This window comes from Culex pipiens, chromosome 3, assembly GCF_016801865.2.
Source record: "Culex pipiens pallens isolate TS chromosome 3, TS_CPP_V2, whole genome shotgun sequence".
Lineage (NCBI taxonomy): Eukaryota > Metazoa > Arthropoda > Insecta > Diptera > Culicidae > Culex > Culex pipiens.
In genome coordinates this window covers 43,626,858-43,648,580 of record NC_068939.1, presented here as the reverse complement: position 1 = coordinate 43,648,580, position 21,723 = coordinate 43,626,858, and the positions used below count along the sequence as shown (strand labels likewise).

At 36.9% G+C, this 21,723-nt stretch overlaps 1 protein-coding gene across 1 annotated transcript; it reads right to left on the bottom strand.

The window, feature by feature from the left end:
• Positions 1–1,066: 1,066 nt before the first annotated feature.
• Positions 1,067–16,594, bottom strand: LOC120416485 (forkhead box protein I2-like). Its single transcript, XM_039578204.2, has 3 exons — positions 15,779–16,594; positions 7,870–8,197; positions 1,067–2,561 (listed from the first exon to the last, which is right to left on the bottom strand). The coding sequence occupies exons 1-3, from the start codon at positions 16,084–16,086 to the stop codon at positions 1,824–1,826; spliced, it is 1,374 nt and encodes a 457-aa protein (XP_039434138.1). The 5' UTR covers positions 16,087–16,594; the 3' UTR covers positions 1,067–1,823.
• Positions 16,595–21,723: the final 5,129 nt, after the last annotated feature.

Genomic DNA, 21,723 nt, shown 5'->3' with positions numbered 1-21,723 from the left:
ATCTAAGCTTGTTTTGTATCTCTATTTATTAACTATTGTCTAATTTTACATCTAATACATCCAGCTTCTCGTTTTTATTCTTTAAAATACACTCATCATTCTCTTACTATTGTTTCTTGATTTTTATAAAATAAAGTCTCTTTTACTGTCTATTGTTTTCAATGTTCACCCTTATTTCAAACAAGTGAGGTTTTAGCCCGTACTCAATTTATGGAACGGTTAAAAGATTAACACAAATATTACTATTGTACTTTTGGTAAACTTTTATAACATGCTTAGGACCAAAAATTGTAACAAAACACCGCGACAAAGGAAATAGCAACATATAAACTCGACTCAACACTACGAAAGATTTCAGGAGAAAACAATACTCAGTAAAATAACAACTAGTGTTTGAATTCAAACTATAAATAAAACAGTTTTTGCTTTAATGAAAGTTGATAGGTACACTTTAAATGGTTAGGCGCTTATACCCTACGGCGTAGGGCTTACGCAATGTACCACCCCCGGCCGAGTTAAAATGCGTAACCGGAAAAGAAGGTGTGCATGCCTGGTACGAACACTCAAAGCGTGTTCTAGCGTGTTGCTCGTACTGACTCAGAGCACGGATGAGATGTAGGTGTAAGGGCAGTGCGTGTTCGTCGGGAACCAAGTGCATAAGATCGGTCTTACACTGAAAATTGCGAATGGATTACCCGACGGGTAAAAAAATCTCATAGATGGCGCTGTTCGTTTGGTGGTAAAAAATTCAAATTTGTTCTGGGAAATTCAGTTTTTTGCTAATAACTCAGCAAATACACATCGCAGCCGGATAAAATTTGACCTGCTGGTCTTAAAAAAAATAAGCTTTCACCAGGTCAAATTTTATGACTCTACATTGCTTAACTTGGAAAATATTGAATTTAAACTGGTTCCCCCCATACATTTTTTGAATCGCTTACTACCAACGTGACAGCTGCCGCCATCATCGTTTTTCTCTTTCTCGCCTCGCTAACTATTGTCTAATTTTACATCTACTACATCCAGCTTCTCATTTATATTTTTTTAAATACGCTCATCATTCTCTTACTGTTGATTCTTGATTTTTATTTATAAAATATATTCTCTTTTACTGTCTATTGTTTTCAATCTTCACCCTTTTTTCAAACAAGTGAGGTTTGAGCCCGTACTCAATTTATGGAACGGTTAAAAGATTAACACAAATATTACTATTGTACTTTTGGTAAACTTTTATAACATGCTTAGGACCAAAAATTGTAACAAAACACCGCGACAAAAGAAATAGCAACATATAAACACGACTCAACACTAGGAAAGATTTCAGGAGAAAACAATACACAGTAAAATAACAACTAGTTTTTGAATTCAAACTAAAAATAAAACAGTTTTTGCTTTAATGAATGTTGATAGGCACACTATAGATGGTTAGACGCTTATACTTACATCAAACCCTACGCAATGTACCACCCCCGGCCGAGTTAAAATGCGTAACCGGAAAAGAAGGTGTGCATGCCGGGCACGAACACTCAAAGCGTGTTCTAGCGTGTTGCTCGTACTGACTCAGAGCAAGGGTGAGATTTAGGTGTAAGGGCAGTGCGTGTTCGTCGGGAACCAAGTGCATAAAATCGGTCTTACACTGAAAATTGCGAATTGCGGTTACACCCTGTTGAAAAGTTACTACGGAATAAAAAAAGGCCATTGGTTTCATATAATACAGTTTTTATTCATGGAATCGACTAGCTTCAACTATTTACAAATCACTCATGGTAAAAAAAAATAGTCTCCTTTAAAAATGCACTCCCCAATGAACCCAACTTACACCACTACTTTCGCATAATACTCTCGATCGTAAAACTGCTCGACCTTAAACCGCCAGTAGCACTCTTGCCCGACCGAAAACCACCTGCTGGAACCCGCAGGCAAGTACTTCCCGTGGTGTTGATACCACTTCCATCACGTTGCAGATCTGCCTGACTCGTGGTGCCACTCTGCACCGCATTCAGCTCACCAAGAAACGCGTCCAGCGAGGGAAAATTCGATTGAAAATTATCTAAATAATTATCAGCCACCGCAGCAGTGGCCTGGTGCCCCATGTCAACTCCCGGAAGGCCCGTTAGGGCACCTTCACCGGGGGCGCCACTATCGGTGGCTTCATCAAAATCTCGTTTTACGATTCCATTTGCCAAAATTGGCGGACCACCTGAAGCTTCGAACTGCTCCGCCGGTGAAGAGCTCGTCGACGGACACGGTGACAGCGGCACTTGGCCAGGACGGTGCCCAGGTAATGAAGTCGTCCGTTGGCCGGAACTGGCCGCGGGGAACGATGGCAGCAGCGACATCGAGTGATAGCAGTTTGATACGACGCCGTCCAAATTGTGGCCGCCTATCAGATGATGAAAATCGTCCGGAATGCCGCTGGAGTTGGAGCTGATGGAACTGCCGCCGGTGGCCTGGGACGTTGTTTTAATAAATTCTGCCGTCGCGAGGGCCGCCGCCGCGGCTGCTGCGGCCACCGACGTCGGGGGGAAGGCCATTCCGAAGGGCGGTGGGGGTGGCGCGGACTGTGGAAGAGAGGAGGGGAAATGTATGTTTAGTAGCGTCGTCGTCGTCGTTGTCGCAAATGAAAGGAACCCAGGAAGAGATATGTTCCGCGGGGGAAGATGAAATTGGCAGGACTGATGGTCCACTAAGATTGGGATCTAAAATTGGAAATAATTTGCGCCATGAAGTTGGAGACGCGCGCGGAGAAGATCTGGATGGCGGCAAAAGTTGGAGGAAGAGAGCAAAAATTTAGGAATGTAAGAAAAAAATAGAAACTCACAAAAAATTCATGATATTGTAAATTCCCGGGATTTCCCGAAAAATAATATTTCCCGTTTCCCGGGAAATTTTTCAATTTCCCGGGAATTCCCGAAATTCAAGCGGAAGTATACATTTTCCTGACTTTTTGGTCCTAATTTTTTTTAATTTGCAAAAAATATAATGAGAGAACCTAACTTAATTTTATTCATTTTAATCTACTGTGCATATTGAACTTATAAGAAAAACGGGGTATCAATGATAGGATTTCATTGTGTTTTTATATTTTTTTTCCAACTGGTAAGGTTTGTCTCAAGATTATTATGTTGTAAAACATGTACTGGGGTAGGCCACACATGGTCCATGCACTATTGTTGGAAAATAAAAAGTCAACATTTTGCCTGAAAATCCTTAAAATGAGTTTTGTTGATAAAATTACGGTCTAAAACAAGTTATTTGCCATGAAAAACATAATTTCTGCATGCTTTTATTTTTTTTGTTTTATGTGTCAACGTTATTCTTAAACATATTCTTTTGAAATGGTAACAGAGACAAATTTAAAAGCAATTTTATGGTTAAGAAGCATGGATTTTACTCACTGATTCAATATTTTATTTAAAAAAATAATACTTCTTAACAAAAAAAAATCAATTAATATAATAATTTTTTTTATTTAATTTTAACTAAGTTGTATGATTTTTAAAACCAGTCATGCCATTAATTGACCCCTACACTCATTTTGAACATTAAAGTTGCAGTTTTATACAATTTTGTTGCAAAATATCAATCAGAAGCAGGATAAGATCAATTTTCGATAAATTTCAAATTTCCCGGGAATTCCCGGGATTTCCCGGGAAATTTGTTAAAAATTTCCCGTTTCCTGGGAATTTTGTAACCCCGGGAATTTGGACGCTCTCCGGGCTAGTATACCAGCGGGAAAATTTTAAAACTTGATTTAATAGCGAAATAAATGTTGTAACCATTTTTCCAAAGCTTATCATATCCCGAAAATGGGATAAATTTCGTGGAATGCAACTGAGTAGATCGAAATTGGTAAATTTTTCGCAAAGATACAGCTAATTCTCAATTCTGTGACGTTACAACGCAAGCAGAAACCCCTTTTTGTAAAAGTCTGCGTTGTAACGTAACGGAATGTAAAGCAGGTGCTAAAAAACAGCATAACTTTTTTCAAAAATTAATGACTGCATTCGATTCAGCAGTCAATTTTACGTTTAAAAAACATGAAACATGTCTAGTTTATGTTGATTATCAGAGCAGAATCACAGCCTTTTCTAAAAAATATTGAAGGAACAAAAATCTCCAACGTCACGCTAGATATTCGCTCGCAGAACACTGGGTGCTGAAAAGACAGAATGCGTAACACGATTTCTGAATGATCAAGCACGGACGACGTGGTTCAAGCTCAAGCGTGACATATTTTTGGCTGCTTAAGTGACTTGTTTTGAAACATTTTTGATCAGTTGATTTTAAAGTCCAGTGTTGAAATTCGAGCGAGAAGAAGGAAAGCATTTCTCGCTCGCGAACGAGAGAGAGAGAACTTGTAGTACTTTTCTCTTCTCGCTCGCGCTCGTATTTTTGTTCGCGTTCTCGCTCTCGCCACGAGCGCTCGCGAGCGCCTCGTGCTAGCCGTTCGTCCCAAGCTAGCAATTTGTTTATCAGTTCGTTGTTTTTTTGTTCGTTTCTAACACGTTCAACTTCTCGCGAACGGGTAATTCTGGCTCGCGAGAAAGCCCGATCGCGAGCGAAGGAGAGCACGGGCAATCGGTGAGTTTCTCTCGGCAGCACGAGACTCGTGGCGAGAACTCGAGAGAGAGGAATTTTTCTCGCGAGAGCGCAAAAGTACCAACACTGTTTTGAATTTTTTGCTGATAATTTAAGTGCTTTGTGCTTTTTTTGTTCGTATACTAAACTATGGGCGGCCAAAAGAGTCCATCTTTGCTTTCCACGTGACGAACAATTGCATCAGAAGTTGGTGGAATTTTACACCCAGAACTGGGCATCGGCATACGAGAGGATAAAGAGCACGATTCGGTAGTAAAATGGTAATGTACCGGTACCGAGACTCGAACCCAAGACCTTCGGCATATTGAACCGTGCCTTTGCCGTATGGGCCACCATGGTTCGGTGACTAAATGGCGGTCGTTTGTCCATATAAGCCACTCAATAGGATGAACTGTTCCAATGAACGAATGAACACGCGAGAGGACTGTACTCTCGCAATATAGCACTTTCCTCACGTTTCTTTTCGTGAGGACTATCCCCTCGTTCTTTAACTTTGGGTGTATGAATCTGAAGAGCAACCGAATGGAAGTTCCGTGATTTTGTAGCATTGAAGCACAGTGATAATATCGGAGTAAGTTTATTCAACATTATTAAGCTTCGAATACCTCAAAAGCTCGGCGCCCTCGACTTTTTTTATTCCTGACAAAATAAATCATAGATTGATTACAATACTTGCCCCTTCTTGGTATCATTTTTCAAACAGTTAATTGGTTCCGCTTTGACAGTTCTAAATGAGGCCGCTTTGCGGACCACTATTCTGCACCCAGGTAGAACAGCAACCAAAACTTTATCATTATTTTTAGTATCAACAAATGTGCCTGTAATTTTTAACTGACGAAATCTCGGAAACTTTTGATTCGATGTTCAATGTTAAAAAAATGAACTTTTGTTTATTGTTCTGTTAACTATTTACAAATAAATATTTTTTTCTCAAATTCAGAATTCTTCAATGATTATGATCAGAAATTTCACCAATAGTTCAATTTTCAACATCGAAAATCTTTTTAAAAATACAGGCTAATTAGGTGACACTTGGACAAAAATTCTCAGGATTGGCTCAACATAAAAGTGACTATTACTCCAAAACGCTGCACTTTATGAAAAATGTAGGGTTATTTTTCAGAGTGTAATATATATTCTGAATATATATTCAGAATAGTTGTAGAGCAGACAATCAAAAAAAATGTAGATGTGATTTTATAAAAATAACCTTGTAAAATTCCAAAAAAACATCCAAATTTAAAATGATTCTTTTTGTTTTTTAACCTAAATAGAATAAGACCTCTGGGTTACTGCAGATTAGGGTGACAGGAAAATTTGAAAATTTTGGAAAATCTTAAGAGATACCCCCTAGGGCTTCATCCATAAAGTACGTCACGCTAAAATCAGCCAAAATTTACCCCCCTCCCCCCCCCCCCCCACTTGTCACGCTTTCCCTATACTTATAACACGCAATGTCACACTTTCTCAGACTCCCCTCCCCCCTAGAGCGTGACATACTTTATGGATGACGCCTAGCTCGAGCAACTTTTGTTCTCTTGTTTTATGTTTTTCATGTTTAATTTTCAGTATTTATATTTGCATTTATCTTGTTTTGTTTATGTTTTTTCTGATAGTATTAGGCTAATTCTACCACCTCCTATCATTATTTTTTTCTATATAGTTTTTTTTTTCATATTTTTACAGCATTTTTTCCATTTTTTTGCTTGTTTTCACATTGCTTACTATAAAAAGATACCATTATCGTTGAAATTGTTTAAAAATACTTAGAGGCACAGTCTTGGACAATACAAAAGTTAAAAAACGAAACTATTGGCACTACGCCCCCCGGGGCATGGCCTTCCTCTAACGTGGGATTTCTGCTCCAGCGCCTCTGACGAGACAGGAGAAACCGGGACCGACGTTTTACTTCACCATCCGATAGAAGCTCAGTGGATAAGGCGGGAATCGAACCCGCGTCTCATAGCATCATCGGGATCGGCAGCCGAAGCCGCTACCCCTGCGCCACGAGACCCACTCTCAAAAGTTATTGTTTGCTTATTTTTGCCTAAATTTAGGAAATATTTTTAAAAAATACAGCCAAAGTTGACCCCAGAAAAAAAGACTCATTGGCTAAGCAACATAAAACAAACCCAATTTTTTTTTTAATTTTAAGAGTTTTCTGATTAGTTTTCAAAAGCCGTAAGAGCCAATGGTAAACAAAGCTTTTTTGCCTCGGTATTCTATATTCTTACGAAAACCCAATTTAAAAAATGCTTAAGATTGTTCATCTATACGCCTTTCAAGTGTCTCAAACTAAAAACAAATGAAATTGTATTTACTATTTGGAGAAAACGAATATTTGTGTCGGAGGTCACGGTGGCTCTTACGGCTTTTTCAAAACTCATCCGAGCAGTTCTTCTTTCCAATGCTTTTTGTCGTATGGAAAATTGGATGCAAATTAATTTTTTGGTGAATTTTCAAATGGAAGTCCGCCTAGAGGCGGAGTTGGGTTGTAGAGGGTCAAACCTAAACCGATTTGGCTAAAAATTGCGAAAGTTACTTAATTTTGCCTAAAGAATCAAGCAGAGGGTATCGTTGATGTCGTTTTTTATTGACACTCTACCGCAGATTCGAAAGTACATTAAATTTCCGTAAAATGGCATGTTCCAATTTTTTTAACAGTTGAGTTTTAAAATATAGCAAAGGTTTTAAAACAATTTTTGCGTGTGCCTTTAAAGTAAAAATTAATTTTCCATGAAATTCTTTCGAAATCAAGTTTCCAAATAATCACCTCACCATTATTTAAAAAAAGACGTCTTTTCTCGAATGTATAAAAATAAAAAGGGGTCGTACCGCCCTTTCGTCACGAGATATCGAAAAATGGAACTCACATTCTTGATCAGGAAAAAAATACCCCTTAGAACAAAGTTTCACGCAAAACTAAGAAGGGTTGAGCAACATTTCCAATTTCATGTGAGTTGGCAGATAATGATTCACTCATGATGCAAAATACAAATTTAAAAATCGGTGGATAATTTGTGAAAATCTGAAGAACTACTCTTGATTGATAGTCAAAAATATTTATATAATCATACAGAATTCATTTTAGTATTGGCTTTTTAAAATAGAATCAAAATCCTTCTCTTTTTTCAAAATAATCAAAAGAAAAAAAATTAAAAAAAAATTGCCCTTCTTTCAGTATATTTTAAATTCTTTTACAATTTTTTGTTTTGCCTGAATTAACAAGATAAAAGTTCTAAATATTTGTATTCTCAACAACATTACCTGATGAAAGTGCCCGTTGAGGATCATTTTGGCGCTCCGCTGGCGGCGCGTCCTTCGCCGGCGGTAATTTCCCTGCTCGAACATGTCGTTTGCCGACGGATCCAACATCCAGTAGCTGCCTTTGCCACCACCAGCACCACCACTAGAACCGTTGCTTCCACCGCCATCACTGAGTTCTGCTCCCTCGGTGGAGGTCCTACCGGACGAAGATCCGGACCGCGATGGGGACGACTTGTCACGTGGAACTTTGACGAAACAATCGTTCAGGGATAGATTGTGCCGAATCGAGTTCTGCCAGCCTTGCTTGTTTTCGCGGTAGTACGGGAAGCTGGAAATTGTGAAATGAAAATAATTAGTTTTCAAATAATAGGCTTTCAGTAAACTTAAATTCTGGAAAAAAAATGTCTCGTTTAAGTTGAAGATTTGCACTTCAAATCTGCAATCAATGGCACAGAACTAAACAACTCCATCTTTCAACAAGTTTACTATTTCAATTCGGCTCGAATAGAAACCAGAAAAAAATCCCATCAAAAAGTGCACCACCAACCTCTCCCGAAAGCTCAATCACTTCTCCGTCTGATTACGAACTGTAAATTTTCCAATTCCATTCACACGAACGCCTCTCAAAGAATCATCATCATCATCACCGTCTTCGAGATTGCAGTGTTCAGACACCTACAAACATGCACACTAGGGTGGGTACGTTTTTCAAAAAGTTCAATGATCAAGTTTTAGTATGGTTCCCCTTGTAGGGCATGCCCATAGGGACTTTCATGCCAAATATCAGCTCATTTGGTTGTAAACTGGCTGCGCGCATCAGGGTTAAAGTTTAAATGGGAATTACTATGGGAAAATTGGAAATTTTGTTCAAACGCTCCTACAGGTCTGGGAAAATCACGCGCCAACTTCTGGTATGGTCAGGCCTATGGGGAATGGTCAGGAGAACACTTTTCCTGAAGAGAGCATATGGATTTGTTGTCCCTAGACCTGGCGCATCGGCAAACAATCCGATGTCTCCGAAATCAACGGTTTTCCCCCAAAAAGCATCAAATTTTCCTTTTCCTATGAAAGCTTGATGAACACCGCGACGCCATACGTCAGGCAGCTACCACGTGGTTAAAATATTTGCAAAAAAATACAAATTTGCAATGCAAAGATTCTGAATTCGACTAAATAATATTAGGATTGCTCGAAATGATCATTTTCTAGGTAAAAGAAGGTTTGCAATTGAATATTCCAGCCGTTTCTCACCCACGTGGTAGCTGTCTGACATATGGCGTCGCGGTGTTCATCAAGCTTTCATAGCATGCTAAGGAAAATTTGATGCTTTTTGGGGGAAAACCGTTGATTTCGGAGACATCGGATTGTTTGCCGATGCGCCAGGTCCAGGGACAACAAATCCATATGCTCTCTTCGGGAAAAGTGTTCTCCTGACCATTCTCCATAGGCCTGACCATACCAGAAGTTGGCGCGTTATTTTCCTAGACCTGTAGGAGCGTTTGAACAAAAAGTTCCAATTTCCCATAGTAATTCCCATGTAAACTTTAACCCTGATGCGCGCAGCCAGTTTACAACCAAATGAGCTGATATTTGGCATGAAAGTCCCTATAGGCATGCCCTACAAGGGGAACCATACTAAAACTTGATCCGCGAACTTTTTGAAAAACGTACCCACCCTAATGCACACATATAGACAGACACATTGTTATTTTAGGATGAATTTTCCTTTATTTCACCCGCACCTCTGCAGTCACTCTTCCATAGACTAGTAGTAGATCTATAGTGGGAAATTCAACAGTGAGTGAGAGAGAGTGAAAATATGGAGGGAAAACTCCGGGAAAAAGAGATAACACTGTACTATTTCGACACCAGATTATTTTTCTAAACGATGTGTTCAGTGCTCGCAAAATGGGAAAACTATCGTTTGCTTTCTGCATTGCACTGCTGGTGGGGAAAATAAAGAAAAGTGATTTTTGAAAGGGGTAATTGAGCAAAACTTTGAACAAAACTATTTTTTGCTTTTTTTCTGTTCAATCATACTGTTAGGTGAAACTAACATCTTTAAAAATAAATTTATATCCATAGATGATACCATAAATGAGCAACAACTGTCAATCTACCCAATTTTCAAGTTTGATTTTCTCCTAAACTACTTGCGGTATAGTGACTGCATCAGCCGGAAAGTAGCAGGCCACCCGGAATTGGCCAATAACAGCCGAAGAATGGCTGCGGGCTTTGCCAAACTCGGGGTGCTCATCAAAACGATACTGCTGCCACTCTCTTCCACTGTCCATGACTGGAGGATGACGATCTGATCAGGGCGATTGCTGTGGGCGCGGTGCCAAAATCTCAACAAGTTTCTGCTGCATCGAGCAGTTTCTTCAATTCCGAAGATTGGGATCAGTTGCCCAAAGTTCGGGCACTGTTGAGTTTAGATTGATTTTGAAAGTCTCAGCTTGAAACTTACTTTTCAAATAAATGAAAAAAAATGATTAGGGTTTCAAAACAAATTTGTTACATTCAAGAGATATTGAAAATAACACTTGTTTTTTTATTTCCCCGAGTAGACGGAAATAAATTGAGAAGGTCAGTTTTTGATATTGTGAGAAGATCGGAATATATTATTGGGATGATCGGATTAGTTGTTAAAATAACAAAAATCAATAACAAAGATTTGTTCGAAGAATAACTTAAACCGTTATTATGTTGTTATTGCAATAACAAACCAATAACACAGAAGGAATCATGAAGGAATAACAAGATTTGTTATGTTGTGCGGAGAGGTGGAGCAGCATAATAACAAAAATTTTATTGAACTGGTATGTATCCATAACAAAAAAAGTTATTGTTTTGGTTTATTTGTAATTTGCAAATAAACCTGCAGTTGCCATAACTCCTCTGTACTAGTCAGGGCTGCAGAGTCGGGTACCTCCAAGCAACTTTGAATCCATACTTTGAAGACAACTCCGACTCTGGATGCAGGATATGACGTCAACGATGACTTCTGCTCTCCAAAAATACCCGACTTCACAGATTCCGACTACAAGTAAAAGTTGCTAAAAATTTGCTGAATCCGATGCAGTCTCCGAGGTCTCACTCCAGCTCGAACTTCAATGTCAGCTCCGACTTCCTGGCTCTGTGAAAATAATAACAGTTTTTGTTATCACACTTCAAAAATTCTCAATAAATAAATCAATTCCGTTAGGGAATATAACAAAATTAAAAAAAAATGAAGAATAATTTTAGCTTAAGGACCCCATTTCATGGCCAAAATAATGACCCTGACGAAATTGGTCAAAATTATCCCATAGTTCTAACCATTTTAAACAAAGTCCTTTAAGGGGTATATCAAATAATAAAAAAAAATCAACTGTCAAAATTACAACTTTTTAGAATAATTTTAGCTTAAGGACCCCATTTCATGGCCAAAATAATGACCCCGACGAAATTGGTCAAAATTATCTCATAGTTCTAGCCAATTTTAGCAAAGTCCCTTAGGGGGTATATCAAATAATTAAAAAAATCAACTTCCAAAATTTCAACTTTTTAGAATAATTTTAGCTTAAGGACCCCATTTTATGGCCAAAATAATGACCCCGACGAAATTAGACAAAATTATCCCAAAGATCTAAACATATTTAACAAAAGAAAAAATAATAACAGATTGTGTTATGGACACTTAGAAACTTTCCCATTTGTGCGATTTATGGTAACCCGGGCAGACGGTAATAACAAAATTCATGCCATTTCAATAACAAATACTGTTAAAATATTAGAAATTGTTATGGAATCTTCTTGAAAAATCCATTTTTGCATAAGGGTATAGTAACAGTTTATGTTATCATAACAAAATTTGTTATTGGTCTGATATTGGTTGAAATCCAAAACAACTTTGGAATAACATTTCTTGTTATGGAAGAATATCTCCAAATGTTATTGGGATGATCGGATTAGTTGTTAAAATAACAAAAAATAATAACAAATATTTGTTCGAAGAATAACTAAAAATGTTATTAGTCTGTTATTACAATAACAATCCAATAACAAAAAAATCATAACGACGAATAACAAATCTTGTTATAAATAACATAAAATGTTATTGGCCTAGTATTTTCAAATAACAAAAAATGTTATTCCCACGAATTTTATTTCTAAGTCAGTATACCAAACGAATAACAAATTTTGTTATTAGGAGAGTTTTTGAAATGTATAACATTTCCTCTTATTAGCGTGTTATTAAACATTTTCAATATAATATCACTTCAGTACCAAATTTTGTTATTTTATTAGAAACTGTTATTATTTTTTCTTCTTGAAGTTGAACTTCAGGATAAAATAATAACACTTTTTGTTATTTAAACAGGATTTGTTATTGAAATATTAATCATTTTGTTATTACCGTCTGCCCGGGTCGTGATGATTACAAGCAAACCCCTTTTGTTAATATATCATTTTTTTGTAATTATCTCTACAACTTTGTAGAACATTGTTACACTCTAAAAAATTGCCCTGCAAAGTTAGGAAAAACACGAAATTTTAAAATGAAATTTTTTGTTCTAGATGAAAAAATGTCCCTTCTGGGTCAATGTAGATTCAAAAAGCACATTAAATTTCCCTTTAAATAATATGTGAGCAGTTCTCTCAGATTTCGGTCGTACGATTTTTTTTGTATTTTTAATCCGACTGAAACTTTCGTGAAATTCGTGAAGTTTTCCGATCTTTTCGAAAAAAAATATTTTCAAAATTGTTAAACCAAGACTAATATTTTAAAAGGGCGTAACGTTGGATATTTGGCCCTTTTAAAATGTTAGTCTTGATTTAAAAATTTTGAAAATAGTATTTTCGAAAAGATCGCAAAATTTCACGAATGTTTCATATTTTAACATTGTAAATCGGACTATTAGTTGCTGAGATATCGACGTTAGAAAATGGTGGGTTGTTTGGGTGAGACTTGGAAAACATCAATTTTTATGTTTTTAAACCTTTTCATGGCAATATCTCAACAACTAAGGGTCGTATCAACAAAGTTCAAAAAAGCGAAATATAGAAAAAAAAATCAAAAGTTGGCAAACATGCGCACTAATTTAAAAAAATGAAAAACTGCGACTATATTCAAAAAAGTTACTTAAAAACAGACCGGGAGCATGTTGACAGCTCCCATACAAACTGAGCGTACCCCTTTTTGTGGGCCCACTGGGCCTAAGATGGCGGCCTTTGCTATCATCTAGCCAAACATTTGAAAATGGCGAATAGTTTAAATTAATAAAGTTTTTGTCGTGTTTCGGTTTAAAACGACAAAATAAGTATTCTGGAATCATTTTCTTGAAAAACTTGTTTTAAGATACGCCACGTTAAAATATTAGTCTCGAACAGTTGGAGGGAGCGTGCCGCGAAAGCCGTCACGAAAAAAAAGTTTCCCATGCAAATTTTGAGTTGCGTTTTTAATGGGCGGACTCCGACGAGGTCCACTTGCCATCTGTCGGTGGATACGCGTAACTCACGAAAACTGTCATGTTAGGGGACGGCTGCTTAAAAATGGCCTTAACTTGAAAACGGTGCCTCTTATCAAAATTTCACTACAGTCCTTTTTATTTCAAATTTGATTTTACATCGAAAAATGAAGTTGAAAAATTTGTGCGATCAATATTAATTTTTTTTGAAAAAATCAGTATTGATTAAAATTTTTAACTCGGTCAAAGATTTTTCGCAAAACCTGGAAATTTCTGAAAAGTTGGCATTTGATGTCCTCTAAAACATATTAAAAAAAAAAATTATAAATAGTGTTTTTTTTTGCAAATCAAGTTTTAGTGACAAAAAGTTAAATAAAAAATCAACAAATTTTGTTTTACCGTGTATCATTTTTTTCAGTGTGGTCCATATCCATACCTACAACTTTTCCGAAGACACCAAATCGATCACAAAATTCCTTCAATAGATACAGATTTTTGAATATTCATACATCGTTTTTGTATGGACAGCTGCCAAATTTTAATGGAAAATTATATGGACAAACTAATGATGCAAAATGGCTTCTTTGGGCATACCGAAGGCACCAAAAAAGTTTCAGTCGGATTAAAAAATACAATAAATAAAATTCTAAAAAAGACCGATTTCGTATGCTCATGTTCCAAAAAATGTTTCAGTCGAGTAACGGAAAATGGAAGAATTTTTTAAAAAAAATTTGGTGTTTCTTCAAATTTTTAGTACACTATCAGATCGGGCGTCCAATTTTACATAGAAGTCCCTTTGACACCAAATGTCTATCTCATCACCGTTTCTGGCTGCAAATTATCGAAAAACATCTATTTTTTCGCATGAAATATTTGGAGAGGAGCAAGATGAATTAAATCGAGCCAAACATTTCATTAGGACACAAAACCAAAATGTAAACATTCGAGATTGTTCCACTATTCTTTTATTAGTACATTCTCTTCATGCCCTCCAAGAATCAGATTGGAAGCAAACAATTTCCTGTTGAATAAATGAAAAATTCGTAAGGGCACATAATTATGATTGACCCAAATCACACAAATTGGTTCAGATGTGCCATTTTCTTTTGCGTTGGTTTTTCGAAGTTGAGTAACTCTGAGTGAACTTTTCATGCATTCTTAACACAAATCTAAACACTAATTCACTTCAAACCCAAGTTTGGTTTACTTTTCACCAAGGATTTCTGCAGAAAAAAAAACTTTGTCGAACTACACAATTTTAGTTGCTCCTGCTATTTAGTATACATTTGAAGTACACACCACTCTCTCACAAAACATAACCAATAATAAAAATTACCACTGAATTCCTCATTATTTTCAACTACAGTTCTCTTCTGCTTGCAAGCGCAGCGTAAAATTAACTTTATTAACTCGAATTTCGCTACTTCGAATGTCCGCTAATTGTAATGCTCGCTAATTAAAACATATTCGAATTATAAAGCACTCAAACATCAAAACTGATTTGTCTAACTGATGTTTACATTTCGACCACGCTGTTTCATGCTTTTGACAGCTGTCAGTCGTTCCAATGGAGCACCCGCAGTCGAGCAGTTTTTGACAGTTCGCTCCATAAGATATACATTGTAGAAAAAAGCAAAAACTGCTCGAATGGAAGTGCTCCATTAGCGATTTCGGATTCGCTAATCCCAATGCAGTTCCATTGGTATTAACGAATCCGCTTTGTACTTTCTTTTCCTGTCATTCTTGAATGACGAAACGGCTTATTTACATCGTCAAAAATAAAAGTACTTAAAAGTACTTTTCAGCATTCATTTGAGTGCTGAAAAGTTCAACTTTTTGAGCCTTGTACCAAAAAGTAATTCTTTTCGATAGTGATTTGAAGATTGATAATTATTTAATTTATGTGACCAAATTTCAATGAAAACGTGCACCAACTAAACATGCACATTTCTATTATTTCTTGTAAGAGAGTGTGAATTTTGAAAAAAAAAATCAATGTTTGTCAACTTTAAGCGTAACAGTTTAAAAAAATCTTTCATATATTTTACCATCGGCCGGAACAATGACTGCAGAAGTATATTGTGCAATGAAAGTTCAATAAATGTATATTCTCACTAGGATTTTTTAGCCAAACTTACATTATTTTTTATTTAATTGTTTTGAATGAATCTACAAATTAAAAGAATTGAAAATTATTTGGATTTCAAATAAGAAAAACTTTATTAATTATACAAAATTTACATTACTCGCATTGCTTTTATTATTATTTTGGTTTAAGTAAAAAAAAACTTCTCAACTGTTCATGGACCAACTCACAAGTTTTGAAAAACATAATATTTTAGTTATATTTCATTTCAATGTTAGGCCATGCTTGTTCTCAGTACTGATTCAGATTACAGTAAAAACATGCTCTAATCGCTTTGCCCCGTCGGCACCATCCCCCACTCGATATCACTCACTTGTCCATGATGTACTTGTAGATCCCGCTCAGCGTCAACCGTTGCTTCGGCGCACTGCTGATGGCCATCGCTATCAACGCAATGTACGAAAAGGGTGGCTTTTCCGGCCTGTGGGCAGCCTTCAGGAACGAAAACGGCAACGACCACTGATTCAGGCCCAGATATCCCCCCGGCTGCGGCCCAACAAACCCACCAACACCGACGTCCAACGGAAAGTACCGACCGCCGGAACTCCCCAACAGGCTCAACTCCTGGTTGATGCTGTGAATCTGATCCAGCGCTGCCGCGTACGACGAGTAGGGTAGCATTTTCCAGCTAATTTTCCACTATTCACTAAAGTATTGCCAGTTCTGTTGAAATGTTCACCGACGCATCAACGCGCGATCCACCGCGAGCGACTCTCAATCGACAACTGAGTGAGCGATCTGCTCACTGATCCTGATCGTGTGGAAAATCCACCCAGCGGAGAAAACGCGAAGAGAGACATTTTCTATTTGTTTAACCAAACGGAAAAACAGAAAGCATTTCCCCTTCCGCGCGCACCCTGAACCTCAACTTAACAAAACCAGTTTGAAACACATTTTACCCCGACAAGCGCTACTCACTTTATTTATGTTTTACACTACATTGAGAGTAATAAAAACAAAAAACGGTCCAAATTTTCTCTTCTTGTTTGGGAATCTGCGTGTGCGCGCGCGGCTAAGCGTGAGTGTGCGAGAGAAAGCGAGAATATCGCCTTGTTTTTTCTCTCCTCTTTCCGAAAAGTAGCCTGTTTTCAAACTTTTATTTGTGCGGTTTTACGACTTTTCTCCGTAAATTCGATTTATCCTTTTTGGGCCGCACGATCGTACAATGTCTGCGCCGCGGGGGAAAGTCGTCGTTTGTCACTTCGGGAGGGTTGTTTGAGATTTTTATGACTTTCAGACAACTCAAGTCCCTTGAACTTAACGGAATGTAAATACTTGAGGCCTGGAATGTTGTCTCAACTAATGAACAGTATTTAAACATTTCGTTTTGAGTAATTGTCAGTGTCGTTTTGGTATCCGTAAAACAAATCGATTGTTTAAATTCAATAAGAAACTCACGATAATTTTTGTTTTTTGAAAACTAAAAATAATAAATTAAAAAGCAGAGATGTTCTCCACAAAGTTGCAAAACAAATCCTAATTTTATTTACACGTCTCCATAAAACCTTGAGAACTGCCCATAGTCCACTCACTACTAACATTTCAAAAGAGCTCAAAACAAACATTTCCACTTTTTGGAAAAATTAATCTTGATATGAAATTAATTAAATTAAATCTTAAATTTAATTACTGTTAAGTGAATCGCTCCCATCTGTTCCTGTTCCTCAAAAACCATTCTCCACAACCAAAACTCATAACTTTTACGATTTCCTCCCGAAGATCTGCCAACCCATAAACCAAGGAAAACTCATTCCCACCGATCATGCTCTTCTCTTGCTCTTTCCTTTCTCTCTCAACTCAACCGAAAACCCGCCGCCTGCCACGATCTCCGTCGGCGGCGGCGTCGGCGATCATCTCAAAGAACGCTTGGCTCCGCCCCTTTGTTTATTTTGAAACAAAACTTCATCGACCGAATCCACACAGAGAAAAGCGCCGCAGCAGAAAAAAAGGAAAAGAAAGACAAAAATTTTCCCGCAATGGCGGCACCGCAGCGATCGCGTGGCCCCGAAGAAACGCGAAGATCGTCCCTTCTCGTTTGGCATGTGTTGGTGGTGGTGGCGTCGTCATGAGCTCGTGCGTAAACTGGCGAAAGTCAAGCGGGCGTGACGAGTTTGAAAGGCAAATCTTTGCGCGCTGTTTGATCTTTATGATTTGGTGGGACGGGTGTAGTTGTGGTGGTTTAAAAATATTAAAGAACGATTCAGTCACTGCAATTACTCATAAACAGATCGTTAACTTTTGTCGTAATGTTGAAGGAATTTTCAAATACGGCTTTGCATGGCTGGGATGATGAATTGGTTTACACATTTTGCTCAGGATATAAATCTTGGAAAATTTGTGTTGAAGTTTTTTAATGCATGGTTATAACTTGTTTAGGAAAACCTGCAATACTTTAAAAAATATTGAGTTATGAGAACTTAACATTCCAATAATTAGTGAACAGAAAAGGATGAATTGTTGACTGCACAATTTACCGTTTTCCATCATGTTAATATCGTATTGTATATTTAACACAAGACAGCAAAAAACATAAAAATGCTACCAACAGCTCAATTGATGTGGAAAAATATACAATCAAGGCACCCTTGTATGCAAGCAAACTTAATATTACACGCTGAATGTAAGTGAGATCCGGCTTCAAAAAAGTACATAAATATCACTTTAGTGGTCATATCTCGAGACAGGGTTGCCAGATCTTTGATGTTTTGGACTCGATAGAAAGGCCTAACCAATGGGTCAGACGATGGATCCGGACATACTTTATATACATTTGAGTGAGATCCAGATATATGCAAAACACATTTTTATACATAACTTTTGAACTACTTATCGAAACTTCATAAAAATCAATAGGTACGTATGGGACGCTAAACAGAACGGAATTCCAAATTTTGAGCAAAATCGGTTCAGCCAGTATTGAGAAAATTGAGTAACAATTTTGTCTACTTTATTATGCAATTAATTTTGAAGAAAATAAAATAATGGTTATTTTTCAGAGTGTATTGTTATTATGTTAATTGTATGTAGGTTATTTTATAAATATAGATTTAAGGGGTAAATAAGTCCCTGTACGAAATTTGCTGAAATTTCCGAAAAAAAATACTTACAAATGCACACATTTGAGTTTCAGGGGAAATATTGGTAAAAAAATTTCAAAACCATGAAAATCATAAATCTCATTTTTTTGTACACCCAAAACTGGCAGCGCTAGTCCGAGAGAATGATGGTCTCGAGTCGAGAGAATAGTGGTACCATTCACGGACGCAGAGAACACAGCTCGAGATGGGCGATAGAACTATTCTCTCGAGGTTCATTTGCAAAAAAAAAGTTCATCCGTCAAACAAAAAACCAAAAGTGTCGACAACGGGAATCGAACCAGAGACCTTTGACAAACCAATCCAATGACTTAGCTGCCTCGGCCACCACAGCTTGGTGACCATGGAGAAGTCAAAAGTCGATGTATGACACTTGTTGGAGATTTATTGATTCAACTAACGAATGAACTCATTTGTTATGATGGTGTGAGTTGGTACCATTATTCTATCGATTTTGGCACTGAGCCCTCAATAAATTTTGAGAGAACGATTATCTCGATTCTGAATTTTGGGTGTATGTTCTATAAAATTTGTAGAAAATGATACTCTCTTTTAAAAAAACCTATAAATCTATAAAAAAAAATAAATTGAAAAATGGTGGTTCAGGTAAAAATAATACATTTTTGTGAACATGTCTTCTATGGATAAAAAAAAATCGATGTCGAGTATGCGTATGCCAAATCGGGCGTTCAAATTCCATAATCCTTTTGAAAAACGTCTCTTTATAAAAATCCAGAAAATTAAAGGGGTTTTACTGCCCCACCGTCACGAGATATCGAAAAATCGATCTTGGTTTATTTATGATCAGGAACTAAAATTACGCCTCAGAGAAAAAAAGTCATTTTTCTTATGGGACGGTACCCAAGCAACACACTTTGTCAGATAAACGTATTTCCTAACTGGTTGTATAACCGATTGGCCTCGTTGGCACAACTTGTTCTACAACTCCTGTGCATTGGAAAAAGCGCACTTTTTTCTGTTGTATAACTTGCCAGAATAAGATGCAAGTTATCAGAGTAAGTTGTACAAATGTATTTGACAACACTGTGCTAGCTAACAAGAGATTCAACGAAAAAAAGGGGGCGTGGTTAACGGCTGTGCTGTCAAATCAAAGCGCACACTGAAAAGGAAAGATAGATTGAAAACAGTTGTCTAACCGTTACCCAACTTACATGTAAACAAACAGTTCTTATTAGAATCTCAATCAACGACGAAGCCAATAACTTATTGGCAATAAGAATAGTATCTCTGACTATTTTGGTACGCTTGTTTCTGCCCGATTTATTTAGAAAAAAAAATAGAAATTGCATGAAAAAAAAAACAATCCTTTCGCGCTCTCTAACTGTGATCTTGTGAAACCCTCTTCATGGCTAACTTTTAGATTTTCCTTTTTTGATGAACTTCGTCTTTCCCAAGATTCGATCCGATGACTTCGATGATTTGTTGTTATCTCCACGGCAGGTCCAGGCGCGCTTCCACATCTCTCCACGAGGCTTCATAGTAAACAAGCTGGCCTAAACGTCAATAAGAAGGCTGCTGTCAGCTTTGTTATACAGCAGTGAGCTATACAACTTAACTCCAGAAAAGGCTGTCATTGGAAATTATGTTATATAAGTTTGTTTCAAGTCAGTTTTTATAACTCCAATATACAACTTAGTTATAACAAACCGTTTCAACTGTCATTTCTATTACCGTACCACGGAGCAACATTGAAATCGGTGTGATTTTAATTTGTTATTTTCTCTATCATGAACTCCATAAGCTGACATTTTTGTAGCTTTTACCGGCAATAAGGTTTCAAACCAATCGGTCAACAATTACAATTATTGCAATCTTCGATAAATAAACATTATTGAAACTCTAAATACCTCACGTACAAATTTACACCACCTAACAACACGCAATGTCAAGTTGAATATGTTTGTTGATTATCAGTTATATAACCTATTCTCCAATAACATTTGTGTAACAAAGCGAGAAAACCTAAGGTTATTTATAGAATGGTTGGCCACGCCCATTTTTCAGAAGATGCCGTCACATAACAATGTTAGATAAGCAGTGAAACAAACAGTGCAATATTAGTCTTATTCAACAAACTGTTTTCGAGGAAAAAATTGCAGATGACGGAACAGCATCTTGGCATATCAGCATTTTGACGTTTAATTACAGCTCAAAAAAAGTGTTTTCGAGTGAAATAAAGTGATAAATAACTCAATAGGAAGTGAGCATGCAAGTTTCTATCAAAAGTTTTCCAAAATAAATTGTTTAAACAGTGTAAATCAGCAAATTGGATGGAGTAAGGAGCGAGTTCTAAACCTCCCAAATAGGTGAGAATTTTCCCTATGTTGTGTTTTAAAGTTGGAAAAGAGTGAAGTTGACTGTGTTTTAACACTTTTGTGGCACAAAACACGATAGTTACATAAGCCAGTTATACAAGCAGTGAAACAAACTGTTATTTAAGTTATGTTCAGATTTTTTCTCGTATGTTTATCAAAAACAATTGTCTTACTATTATTCAACAGTCGACAAGTTATGAGTGCTACTTGGGTATATCACCTTTTTAATTTTTTTATTGTTATGAGTCCACGTGGACATAATTTATGGTTCAAATCATATCATTTCTTACAGGAAATTATGCAGGGGACATTTTTTCTGAAGCGATTGGAGCTAGGGGAAAAAGTTATAATGGCTTAATTATTAACAAATTGGTAAATTTTCTGTTAGAAAATCACTACAGAAAAGTGAAATTGGTTGGGTTTATGCTCAACTGTACGTCACTTTTGAAAATTTGATCAATTTTTACTGCTTTTCATGTTACATCTCGTCACTTGTGTGCTATCTTGTGACACGTCTGCTGTAAAAAGATAAGACGTGTCACAAGATAGCACACAAGCGACGATCTGTTAGCCTTTACAGATCCTCAAAATTAGGCATAAGGTTGCACAGCAACCAAGGAAGTTGTTGTCTTCTCACGGCGTGTTTTCTAGAACAAACATTTCAGCAAAAATAGTCATCGCTACTTTCAAATACATCTTATAGGCAATTTTCTCAGCTCTCCAGCTCCAGCTTTTGAAAATTATATTTTAAGTGAGTTTTTTAATATATGGGATTTATTCAAAAATTAAAATTATAAAACCATGCTAAAATATATTTTTTACCAGAA